The 12825-nt window shown below is 44.1% G+C and overlaps 1 protein-coding gene across 3 annotated transcripts in view; it reads left to right on the top strand.

Annotated features, from left to right (window-relative positions):
• Positions 1–12825, top strand: part of lrrcc1 (leucine rich repeat and coiled-coil centrosomal protein 1) — a 200518-nt gene that overhangs the window by 89862 nt on the left and 97831 nt on the right. For all 3 annotated transcript variants that reach the window (XM_043688159.2, XM_087986500.1, XM_043688160.2), the window contains one exon: positions 3773–3939. In XM_043688159.2, the coding sequence (XP_043544094.2) occupies positions 3773–3939 (167 nt within the window). The remainder of the gene's footprint in view (positions 1–3772; positions 3940–12825) is intronic.

Raw genomic sequence — 12825 nt, forward strand, 5'->3', positions numbered from 1 at the left:
ATCTGGCTTTCTCCTAGCCCACCAACACTGATTTTGTGTGGCCCACTTTATTACCATGAAAACACTGGAGCTTTTTAACTTCTTCTTTGTCCCCCTCAAGGGTTTCTTTTTTATCCTGTGGTAAGTTATCTTTATGATCTTCATTGAGATTTACCTTTCCCTTTGCCCCAATCTATCCCTCATTGACTGAAATTGATTCTGGAAGCCAAGCCGAGTTTTATGAACCAGCTCAAAATCATCAGCCACTTAAGGTGCTAACCTTGCTGCTTTAACTTTCTGCTCTATATTCGAGTTCGCACAACTTGCTTGCTAAGGTTACCTTCAGCCTTTATCTCCAGCCTTTTAAGCTTTTTTTTGTCAGTTTTTGAAATTAAAAAGCTCCCTGTTTTTCTTTCTCTGCTCTGTCTTTTTCCCTCTCTTCTGCTTCTCTCTCTTATTTCTGTTCTACTGCTCTTTTTCCCTCTCTTCTGCTTTTAACCATAACTCAAACTGTTTCATTTCTGCTGCCCTTTCCTTGTCTCTCACCTCTAACTCAAGCTGCTTCCTTTGCAATTGAATTCTTGCCATCTCTGTAGATTTTGATGGTTTCTCCAGCACATTTAAATGCTGAGTTACTGCTGTAATTATCTCTCCTTTCCTCACATAAGCAGGCAGTTCCAATTCCAGCTTTCCTACTAATTCCTGCAGCCTGGTTATATTCACTTTTTGCAAAACTTCCAAAGTCACCGCATCCACATAAAGAAAACTTTTGGCGACTGAAAGAGCCATTCCTATCCCAAGCTCTGTCTACCCAACCAAACCAACATCCGAAATAAAGCACTTACCATTCGCTGTTTTAAATCCCACAAAGAGCCCCCAATCTGTTATGGACTAGGCTAGACCACTCAAAACATCCTTATGCCGGCAGCCCAGACCATAACTTTTCAATTTGTTTCGTTAATTATACAGTGAAAAGTACCTGGATTAAATTAGCAAGGTTGACTACCAGGTTTAAAACGGGCAAAAAATTTATTCACAAAATTACACAATGAACATGAAGAACAGAATAAAGAACCCCGACAGAACTCTGTCTATCTAAAATAGACTTAAGTATGCTGTTCCGAATATACATAGCAGTCCCAATAAAAAAAATCCCCTTTAAAACACAGTACAAAAATGGGTCAGATGCTTACAGGCTGAAGTTAGAATGGCAGAAGAGGGAGTTTCCACACAGCTCACTGTTGAATTCCCAACTAGTACTGGACTGAATTAAACTGCTCAGCTCACTGAGAGAGCTGACCACTCCCCTTTCATTATACAGATCACTTCTAAAACATGACTACTTTAGCCTAAAGTCTCATCTGTTTACATAGAAACAAAAAGGTCTCTCCATACTCTTTAATCTCTGTACCAAACCAGACTGACGGGGTTCAGCCTGGTTTATTACCCCTCTGAAGAAAATCAAGGACAGAGTATCCTTGAGCCTAGGAACAGCTTTTAGCAAAAAAAGACTAGCTTTGTGACAACTGTTTGGCATGTTCGTAGTCCTATTTTGTGATTTCCCGAGATTCACACCTCACTATTATAAATGCCTTACGCTGCTCCTGGTATGCAATTCTGCAGTCTTCAAAGGACCAGGTCAATTCCCCTGGCTTGGTGGTTGCAGTAGAGTTGGGGATATGCCAAGCCATGAGATTGCAGATTGTGTTTGAGTGCGATTCTGATACTTTTGATGGCCCATATTGCCTCATGGATTCCCAGTCTTAAGTTGCTCGATCTATTTGAAATCTAGGTGAAAATGAGTACTGCAAATGCTGGAGATCAGAATCAAAAAGTGTGGTGTTGGAAAAGCACAGCTGGTCAGGCAGCATCTGAGCAGTAGGAGACTGGACATTTTGGGCATAAGCCCTTCATTAGGAATGTGGGGTGGGCCCAAAGGGGCTGTGAGATAAATAAGAAGAGGATCAGGTGCGGGGGGGGTGGGAAGGTAGCTCGAAAGGCGATAGTTGGATGCATGTGGGGAGTGATGGTGATAGGGTGGATCAGATAGGTGGGAAGGAAGATGGACAGGTGGGAGAGGTTCAAGACGGTGGTGCCAGGTTGGAGGGATGAATCTAGGATTAGGTGGAGGGATGTCAGATGAGGAAACTGGTGAAATCAACATTGATGCCATGTACTTGGAGGGTCCCTCGGTGGAAGATGAGGCGTTCTTCCTCCAGGCATCAGGTAGCTGGGATTTGGCAGTGGAGGAAGCCCAGGACTTGCATGTCCTTGGCAGATTGGGAGGAGGATTTGAAGCTGTCGACCAAAGTGGGGTGGGATTGTTTGGTGTGTGTGTCCCTGGAATGTTCCACAAGTTGGCGTCCTGTCTCGCAATATAGAGGAGACCACGTCGAGAGCAACAGACACAGTAGATAAGATATTTGGATGTACAGGAAAACCTCTGCCAGATGTGGAAGGATCATTTGGGGCATGGATGGAGTTGAGGGGGGAGATGTAGGCGCAGGTTTTACACCTCCTACGGTGGTAAGGCAAAGGTGGAGGGTGGATTGGTTGGGGGAGGGTGGACCTAACAAGGGCGTTGCAGAGGGAATGGTCTCTGCAGAATGCTGGTTAGAGATGGGGAGGGAGATATATACTGGTGGAAATGGTGGAAGATGACGCGTTGTATCCAGCGATTGGTATGGTGGAATGTGAGGACCAGGAAGGGTTCTGTCCGTATTGCATTCAAGTGCAGAGGTGCAGAAAGTGGAGGAGATGTGTTGGAGCTTATCCTCGTTAACACAGAAATTTGCTACACATGACGTAAGTATTATCAGTATGAAGGAAGGCGTTTGTCTTCAACAAGGATTGAGCAGCAGTCACTATTACTGATACTGTCATGGACATTTGTGATAGGCAGATTAGTGAGGAAGAAATCAAGCATGCTTTTCCTCTTGTTAGTTCTTTTATCACTTGCTGCAGACCCAATTTAACAGCAATATCTTTTTCGACCTGACCAGTTCAATCAATAACACTGCTAACCAGCTATTCTTGGTGGTGAACGTTGAACTCTCCTGAGTACGTTTTGCACTCTTGCCATCCTCAGTGCTTCCTCCAAGTGTTGTTTAATATGGAGGAGTACAAAGTCATCAGTCAAGATAGAATGCTAAATGGTAATCAGCAGGAGGTTTCCTTGCCAGTATTTGACTTGATGCCATGAAGCATCATGGCGTCCAGAGTCAATGTTGAGAACTCTCAGGGCAAACCCCCACTGACTGTTTTTACGTGGTGCTGCCACACCTGCTGAGCTGTCCTACCGCTGGTACAGGACATATACAGAAATTGTTATGATGATATATGGGAAGTTCTCTGTAAGGTATGATTCCATGAGTATGACGATGTCAGGCCGTTGCTTGACTCATCTTTGAGACAGCTATCCTAATTTTGGCACTAGCCCCCAGATATTGGTAAGGAGAGATTTGCAGATTTAATGGGGCTGGATATTTTGAAATAGGATTAAAACATAGACATTTTTGTACACTAGATAAAAACAATACTGTCGCAATCAGTGTAGGGGACGTGCAGTATTCCAACATTATCATTCTTGGCAAGTATTCCTCAGGTTTTACATCACTGATGATAAATCATTATGTTCATATTGATTTCACTGTGACCTGAATTTTTTTTTACTATAAAGAGCTGCATGGCTATTAAGCCTAATTCTATTTAAATTGGCTTTCAGCAATCAATATTTTGTGCAGACTGACCTAATAGGGGAAATGTACTCATGCTAGATTTCTTAATTTTTAAGCTTCCAACTTCTTCGAATGCAGTAAAAGCAAAGCGAGATATTGATTATACCTCTGAGAGTGAAACTGAGAGCTGTAAAGAAAATTGCAAAAAAGAAACCAGACGAACAAAGACTGAAACCTCCAAACAACGAAGTGCCAGACAGATGAAAAACAAAAAATCTGACAGGTATATATTTTTTAAATTTATTTTCCACAGATAAGTGCAATTTGTAAATGGTGTTCTGTGAGCCTTCTGGCTGCACCCTTCCAGGTGGTAGGCTCTGGATTTGGAAAATCTTGGCAAGTTAACCTTAGCTGTTTGCCTCAGTGCATCTGCTAGGTGGTAAACATTGCAGCCATATTATGATGGTTATGGAGGCAGTGATGGAGGTGGGTGCAAATCAATTGGGCATTCTTGTCCTTAAGTATTATTAGATCTGCACTCTTCCAGGAAAATAGAGAATGATTCATCACGCCTTGACTTCTTCCTTTTTGGTGGTGGAAGTCAGGCTCTGAGTCAGTCACTGCAGAAAATCCAAACTCTGACTTGTAGCTACAGTATTGTTTTACCTAGTCAAGTTTCTAGTCAGTGGTGACCCAATTCCCCCTGCAACCTGGGATGTTCATGATGAAGGATTTGACAGTGATAATGCTTTGTTTGTACTCTCTCGTTGGATCACCAGTTATGAACCCAAATCTAAAGGAGGTTCAGATTTCTTTGGATGCAGGCATAGACTGAATCATTATCTGAAACACTGTGAATAGGTCTCAATACAATGCAATCAGTAAAAATCCTTATCTCTGATTCAATGATGAAAGAAAGACCATTATGAAGTAGCTGAAGAAGTTTGGGCCTTGGATGTCATTTTGAGGAACTCCTGCACCTATGATCTGGGCTGAGATGATGGGCAATCAAACCTATTTGACTTTAAGCTAAGTTTGACCCCATCCAATGTAAAGTTTTCCTCCAATTTGAACTGACTTCGACTTGATAAAGATTCCTTGATGCTACACTCGGTCAAAGTTTGCTTTGATGGCAATAACTCTCATCTTGTTTCAACAATTCAGCTCTGTTGGCCATGTTTGCATCAAAGTTGTATTTAGGACTGAGTGTAAAAATGCAGGTAGAATCCAAATTGAGTATCTGAGCACAGGTTATCTTGAGTAAATGCCACTCGATCACACTGTTGATAGCACTTCTCATCACTTTGATGTGAGTACGCTGTTGAAATGGTTATAGGTCAGATTGAACTTGTCCTGTGTTTTTGTTTCTGTGCGAGGTACCTTAAAGTATTTTTCCACTTTATCTGCTAAGGTGCCTGTGTTATAGTTGTACTCAAATAGTTTGATGTAGATGTGACTATTCTGGAACACTATAGCAGGGATATTGCCAGGACCTGTATCCCTTGACTTATCCAATGGGCTCAGTCATTTCTTAATATCATATGGAGTGAATTGAATTGACTGAAGATTAAGCCCTTTGAAGAAGAGAACAGCATGTATAATTGCTAAATTAGTTATTGGCATGAAAATAGGAATGTATGGTTTGAGGAAACTATAACGAGTCTGCAAAGAAATATAGATAGATTAAGTGAGTGGGCAAGTTATTTGGCAGATGGAGTATAATGTGGGAAAATGTGAGTTTGTCCACTTCAGCAGGAGTAATAGAAAAGTAGCATATTCTTCAAAAGGGGTGAGATTTCAGAACCACTGTAGTAATTATAGTACAGTGGGACCTGAGTGTCCTGCTGCATTAACACAAAAGGTTAATATGCTGGCACAACAAATAATTAGGAAGACACATTGAGTGTTGTTTATTGCGAAACCCATGTTTTCCAAAGTTGTATAAGTGGGATCACATCTGGAAGACTATGTACAGATTTGATTTCCTTTATTTGAGAAAGGAATTAATTGTGTTTAGAAGCAATTCAGACAATGTTTTCTCAACTGATTCCTAGTATGAGGGTGATACTTTGAGGAGAGTTTGGATAGGTCATATCCATTACAGTTTAAAAGAAGAGGTGATCTGATTAAAACATTAAAAATCTCAAGAGGTCTTGATAGGGTGGATGCTCAAAGCATGATTTTTTTTAAATTTATATTTTTATTGAAAAAACTTTTATTCTTTTACAAAAACAAATTCTAAAAATACAAAGATACAGAAAAATAGGATAATACAACATTATTATATTACAATAATACTAACAATAACCTACTTACTACTCTACAGGATACAATTGTCTCATACTTTCTTAACTCAAGTTAAATTAAAATCAAATTGAATGAAGTTAAATTAAATTACATTTTATTACATTCCTCCATTCACCGCGCATCCACTGAAGCTCCCGTCTATTGGAGCAATAGTTATGATATTATTATACCCGATTTACTAAGCCCCCCCCCCCCAGGTCCCCATACCGCCAAACCCAGGCCCTACGGCTGTTTACAGGCTAAAATCTGTATCACCGATAGATCCTCAACTGTGTAATTTAGAAAGGGTCACCACGTCTTATAAAATTGCTCTGTTCTGTGGTACACCGTATTTGTAAGATAGTCTTGGGGGACATGCTCCATCACGAGTCTGTGCCACGCGATAAGCCCAGGGGGCTTCTCTGAGATCCAGTTCATTGGAATATTCTTCCTTGCACAGTATGTAAGAATGTTAAATAACCTCTTTCCATGTTCACCCAGAGAGGGCAGACTCAGCAGTCCCAAAAGAAGGGATACTGGGTCTGCCTTAACTTCAATTTCCAGGATCTTCTCCAGCTCATTCATTATGGCACGCTAGTATCCACAAATCTTGTAACAGGACAAAAAGCAATGTGGTAGAGTGTCAATGCTAATTTTACATTTGGGACATCCTGGAGAAGATCTTCTCTTAAACTTTGCTAACCTCTCTTGTGCCATATGGGCCCTGTGTAGGATCTTCAATTGCATAGCTTGTGCTTTATTTCATATTGAGATTTTCTTCACATTCTCCCATATATCCTCTCATATTGCCAATGAAATTTCTTCTTCTCGCTCCTGAATGGAAATCCCATGAAGTCTCTACATAATGCCCAAGGCACTCCCTCTCTAAGTGATGTATGGTACTGATTGAAAGAGCGCCCCCACATTGGAACACTCTTCTCTCTATGTCTAACTTATAAAATTGAAACAAGAGTGTGGTCTTCCTCTCTATGTAATCCCTAACCTGAAAGTATCGGAAGAAGTCCCTAATAGGTATGCCTAATTTCTACCTTAATTGGTTAAAAGAAAACAAGACCTCTCCCATAAATGGGAGATTCCCTTACCCTCCCATGCTTTGAAGCCAGATTCCATTGAGCCTGGCCTAAATCCTGGGGCTCCCACTAATGGAGTGAACGGCAAGGTCTTAAGCAAATTGCCCTCACCCTACCGCATTATTCTCCATTCTTTCAGAGTATTTAAGATAATTGGGCTCTCACAATGCTCAGCCACGGTTCTCATCTTGTCCATAAACAGTAAGTTAACCAGGGGACACCTCGCCAAATCGACCTTGAGTCCTTACTCACCCAGTCACCCACGTAGGACAACAGGGCGCCTATTTTGTATCTCTTCAGATCTGGGAGATCCATTCCTCCATACTCTGCAGAAGTTGCAACTTAGTAAATTTAATTAGGGTGCGCCTGTAGCACCAAATAGAGGACCCAAGCCAGCCCGTAAACCTCCGCAGCACCTGCTGGGTAGCAACAATGGGGAGCATCCTCATAGGATATAATAGCCAAGGAAGAACATTCATTTTAGTCAGAGCTATATGGCCTACCCTTGATATTGATAGTCCCTCCCACCACTGTGTCCTGTTTTATCCTATCAAATGATTGCACAAAGTTAGCTCTGTACAGCTGATGGAAGACTTGGGAAATAAAACTTCCCAGGCAGAGGAAATGTTTTAGTGACCAACAAAAAGGAAACAGCGTTCCATCCTCCAGCTCAGGCACTTCCACCATACCTCCCACAGGCATGACTTCCGATTTTGGAAAATTTATCCTGTATCCCGAAAAATTTCATTATTTGTGTTAGCCAGGGTACGGACTTTTCCAGGTTAGCCAGAAAGAGAAGGACATCATCTGCATAAAGAGTAATTTTGTGTTCCTCAATTCCAATCTTTGGTGTCACTATTTCAAGGTCCTTCCGGATGGCCTCCGCCAATGGCTCAATTATCAAGGTAAACAGAGCGGTGAGAGAGGACACCCCTGTTGGCTACCTCTCCCTATACTAATATTATCTGATTTGAAACCATTGGTGATAACCACTGCCTTAGAGTCATTATATAGCACTGCCACCCATCTAGCGAAGGTCCCCTCACCCCCCAGACCAAAACGGTCGAGAACACCAAAGAGACTTGACCACTCCATCTGATCAAACGCCTTTTCCGCGTCCAGGGAGACCATCAAGCCTGAATTCAATCTCTGCTGACATACTTGCACTATATTCAGTACCCTCCTGACATTACTGGAAGAGCTATAACCCTTGATAAAACCCTCTGGTCTTCTTTTATAATAACGGGCAGTACCTTTTCCATCTGAGGCCCAGCATCTTTGATAAAATTTTGACATCTACATTTAATGACAAGATAGGTCTATCCTCATGGTCTTTCCTTTTTAAATAAGGGAGATATTGGCCTCCCTAAGGGAGGTTGGGAGGCAGTCCTGGTTGTGCGTGTGATTATACATCCCCAGAAGTGGCTCAGCCAACATGTGTATAAACTCCTTGACATAATCATTTGGGAACTCATCTGGGTCAGGTGCTTTGCCACTTTGGAGCTGTCTTACTGCCTCTTGCACCTCTTGTATCATCAGGATGCATTTAAAAGGGAGGCCTGCTCTGCATTTTTTAAAAAGGATACCATTCTCGCTACTCCATCCTCACAGTCCACTGACCACTATAACTGCATAGAATTCCAAAAATCTGGCATTAATCTTTTTCAGCTCGTGGGTAATGGTACCAGCTCTCTCCCTAATAGATACAATGAACTGCGGAGCACTTTTCTTCCTAGCCAGATAAACCAGGTACCTACCAAACATTTCCCCATATTTGAACAGCCTTTGCTTTGCAAAGGAGACCCCTCTCTTCGCTGCTTATGTGAGCACTGAGTCCAGAGCAGCCCGGAGAGCCGTAACCCGCTGTAACTTAACCACAGATGGTCTGTTATGATATGCCGACTCAGCCTCTTTCAGCCGGGCCTCAAGCATCTACTGCTGCTCCCCTCTTTGCCTCTTTCTATTTATTGAATATGAGATAATCAGACCCCTTAAATACATCTTGGTGGTCTCCAAAGCACCAGTGGATTACTGGTCATATTCCGATTGATGTCCCAGAAGGCCCTGATTCCTCTTGTAATGTACTCTACAAAGTTGCCATCCATCACAGAAACGGATCCATGCGCCAGTGCCATGTGTCTGTTCCACTACCCATGTCTTAACATCCAAGTACACCACCGAATGGTCTGAAATAGTTATGTTCCCAATCCTGCAGGCCAGCACAGAGTCCAAACAAACTGACAAAATAAAGAACATATTGATTCTCGTATGGCATTTGTGCAGGTTGGAGTAAAAGGTAAAATCTGTCCCATTAGGGTGAGGACACCTCCATACATCCATTAGCCCCAACTCCCTATACAAATCCACGAGCTGTCTAGATTGCAAGTGTGTACCTGACAGACCCCTTGGCATCCTGTCTATCCCACAGATCATGAAACGACTAATGTCGATAATCCTATTATTGTACGGTGCACCTCAAGGGCCATTAATTTAGAGACTGCATCAAGTAAAAATTTGAGAGGGTGTGCTGAGGGACAATAAACGTTTAGGATGCCTTACTCTTCTCCTTGTATCAGAGCCTTGAGAAGAATGAACCGCCCGCACTCCTCCTTGATTTGATCTATCATCTGAAATAGGAGACTCTTTTGTACCAGTATGGCCACTCCTCTGCTTTTAGAGTTGAAGGAGGAGAAGAATACCCTATCATGTCCCCCTGCTGTAACTTCAAATGCTTTCTATCAGTTAAGTGTGTCTCTTGCAGCAGAGTGATGTCAACCCATTCCTTCTTAAGGTTTGAAAGCACCTTCTTTCTTTTAATGGGGGGAATGGCTCCCTCTTACATTCCAGATGCATCATCTGAACAGATTGCTAGCCATGACTGCACATTGCAGCCAGCAGTCCCCCCGAGAGGAAGAAGCCCATTCAATGTGTGGTGAGTGGAATAGACACAAACTTTATAAAATCTAAAAACTATCCCTACAAACACTACTAAAAGTAACAAACTAACCACTACTCTTAACTTGAACAAATAAACATATTAACCACAAATCACTAGAGGTCTCCCTCTCGTCCATAGTGGGCATTCACTCCAAACCTTAGAGCCATCCTGATTCCTTCCAGCTAATGCTGTGTCCCAAACCCAGGCAGGCAATGCACAGATAGAAAAAAACATGTTATTTATACTTATGGAAGTTAACAATGGATGCCCTCTTCCCCCCCACCTACCTCAACCATATACAGGGGAACCTCGATTATCCGAACGTGATGGGCGGGCAATATTTTGTTCGGATAATCAATTATTTGGTTAAGCTGGGGCTCAGAGTTTTTAAAGTCTGCTCCCCATTCAGAAGACTGCAGCAGCACACAGCACGCGAGCCATCTGCCCGCTCCCAACCCCGTGCAATAGCAGTCCCGCCCCCCCCCGCCTCCAAGCCCATCCAACACCGCCCCCGCCCCCAATCAGGTCCAACACCACCCCATGCCCCAATCCTGTGCAACACCGCCCCCAACCCCAAGCAACAATCCCCAACCCCGTCCACCACCGCTCCCCACCCCAAACCCCGAGCAACACTGCCCCCGCCCCCAATCAGGTCCAACACCACCCCCCGCCCCAACCCTGTGCAACACCACCCCCACCCCAACCCCGAGCAACAACGCCCACAAGCCCCCAACACCAAGCAACATTGCCCCAACCCCAAGCAACACCCCCTCAACCCTGTCCACCCCCGCCCCCAACCCCATCTAACACTGGCCCCAAGTCCCCAACCTCGAGCAATACCGCCTCCAAGCCCCCAACACCGAGCAATACCGCCGCCAACCCTGTCCAACAACACCCCCTGCCCCCCAAACCCAAGCAACACCGCCTCCAACCCCGAGCAACACGCCCCCAACCCCGTCCACCACTGCCCCCAAGACCCCATCCCCGAGCAACCCCCCCAACCCTGTCCACCACCACCCCCAACACCAAGAAATTCCGCCTCCAACCCCATCCAAACAGGCACCCTCAACCCCGTCTAACACCGCCCCCCCAGCACTGACTCCGCCTCCAAGACCCAACCCTGAGCAACACCGACCCCGCCCCCAACCCAGTCCAACACCACCCCCCAGCCCTAAGCACCCAACCCCGTGCAACACCACCCTCCGGCCCAACCCTGTCCAACACCACCTCCCGCCCTCAATTCCGTGCAACACCAACCCCGTCCAAAACCAACACCGCCCCCGCCCCCAAGCCCTCAATCCTATCCAACACCGCCCCCAATCCCAAGCAACCCTGCCCCAGCCCCTTACAACACTGCCCTCCCCACTCCCAAGCAACACCACCCCCTGGCCCCCAACCTCGACCAACATCCCCCCACCCCTAACCCTGTCCAGCACCACTGTCTACACCCAACACTCCCCCATCCCAACCCTGTCTGACACCGCCCCCCACCACCCCTCCCTCCACCCCTCTCCAATCAGTCTGTAACCAACAACAAGACTGCTGAAGTTGCCTTTGTGTGGTAAGTCTCCAAATAGCGCGCGCGTGTACACACACACACACAACTTTTTGACAGGTTCCACCTGTACAGGACAGTGTTGGAGAGATTATCTGGGGAAGGGGGGGTTTAGGGTACGTCCCTGTGCAGAATTCCAGGGAAAGCGTGGGGAGCGAGAGAGGGTGGGCAGACAGTCATTTGGGGACGGTGCCTGTTTAATCATTGTAAACAAATGACGCGATCACTGTTGGAAACATGTCTTCGATGTAATGTTTTCATCGGGACCTCAAGATCTCCTTCGGATAATCCGATTTTCAGATAATTGATATTCGGATAATCGAGGTTCCTCTGTACATTTTTACACAAAAGAACTAACTACCCCTCACCCGGAGAAAAAAGGAACAGTGAAATAACAGATAAATACCAACCAGGTGAAATATTAAACAGTCAAAATTTTACACCATAGCAATGCCAAGCCTATACGACCAAAAACCACAAAAGAGAAAAGAACAAAGAAAGAGAAGAGAAAAAATATTATACCATTGTCTGCAAACATCTTTTTCTCTTCCCCTCACTTCCCCCCCCATCCCACCCCCCACCCTCACCCCAAGTCAATTATTTCAGAGAGTTCACAAATTCTTTTGCTTTTTCTGCCAAATTGAAATTATAAACAGATCCCCCAAGATTAAAACGCAGTATTGCTGGGTACCTCGGAGAATACTGAAGATTCAAATCTTTTAGTTTTTTTCTTAACATCATCAAAAGATTTCCTCTTTTTAATTACGGCCCCAGAGGAGTCTTGAAAAAATATTGTTCTCGAACCTTTATATACCAGAGCCTGTGGATCTCTTCCCAGTCTTCTGGAGGTTTCTATTATTAACTGCTTCTCTTTATATTATTACCTGTTTCTCCAGAGCTTCCAGATCCAAATTTGGGGAGGGGCAGGAGGAGGAAATAAAAACAATAATATATCTATAGAAACACTTGTAGGGAAACTACTGGGGCTAAAGATTGATAAGTCCCCTGGATCTGTGGGGTTGCAGCCTTTGATTGTAAAGTAGCTACAGAGATATGCATGCACTGGTAGCATCCTTAGATTTTGGAACCTTTCCAGTGAATTTTTAAAAATATATTCGTTCATGGTATATGGGTGTTGCTGGCTGGGCCAGCATTTATTGCCTGTCCTTAATTGTCTCGGAACTGATTGGCTTTCTGGAGCCATTTCAGAGGACAGTTAAGAGTCAACCACATTGCTGTTGGTCTGAAGTCACATGTAGACTAGATCAGATAAGGATGGCAGATTTCCTTACTTGAAGG

This window comes from Chiloscyllium plagiosum, unplaced genomic scaffold, assembly GCF_037043375.1.
Source record: "Chiloscyllium plagiosum isolate Xiang-an unplaced genomic scaffold, Cpla_swu_hap1 HiC_scaffold_4, whole genome shotgun sequence".
NCBI classification, from domain to species: domain Eukaryota; kingdom Metazoa; phylum Chordata; class Chondrichthyes; order Orectolobiformes; family Hemiscylliidae; genus Chiloscyllium; species Chiloscyllium plagiosum.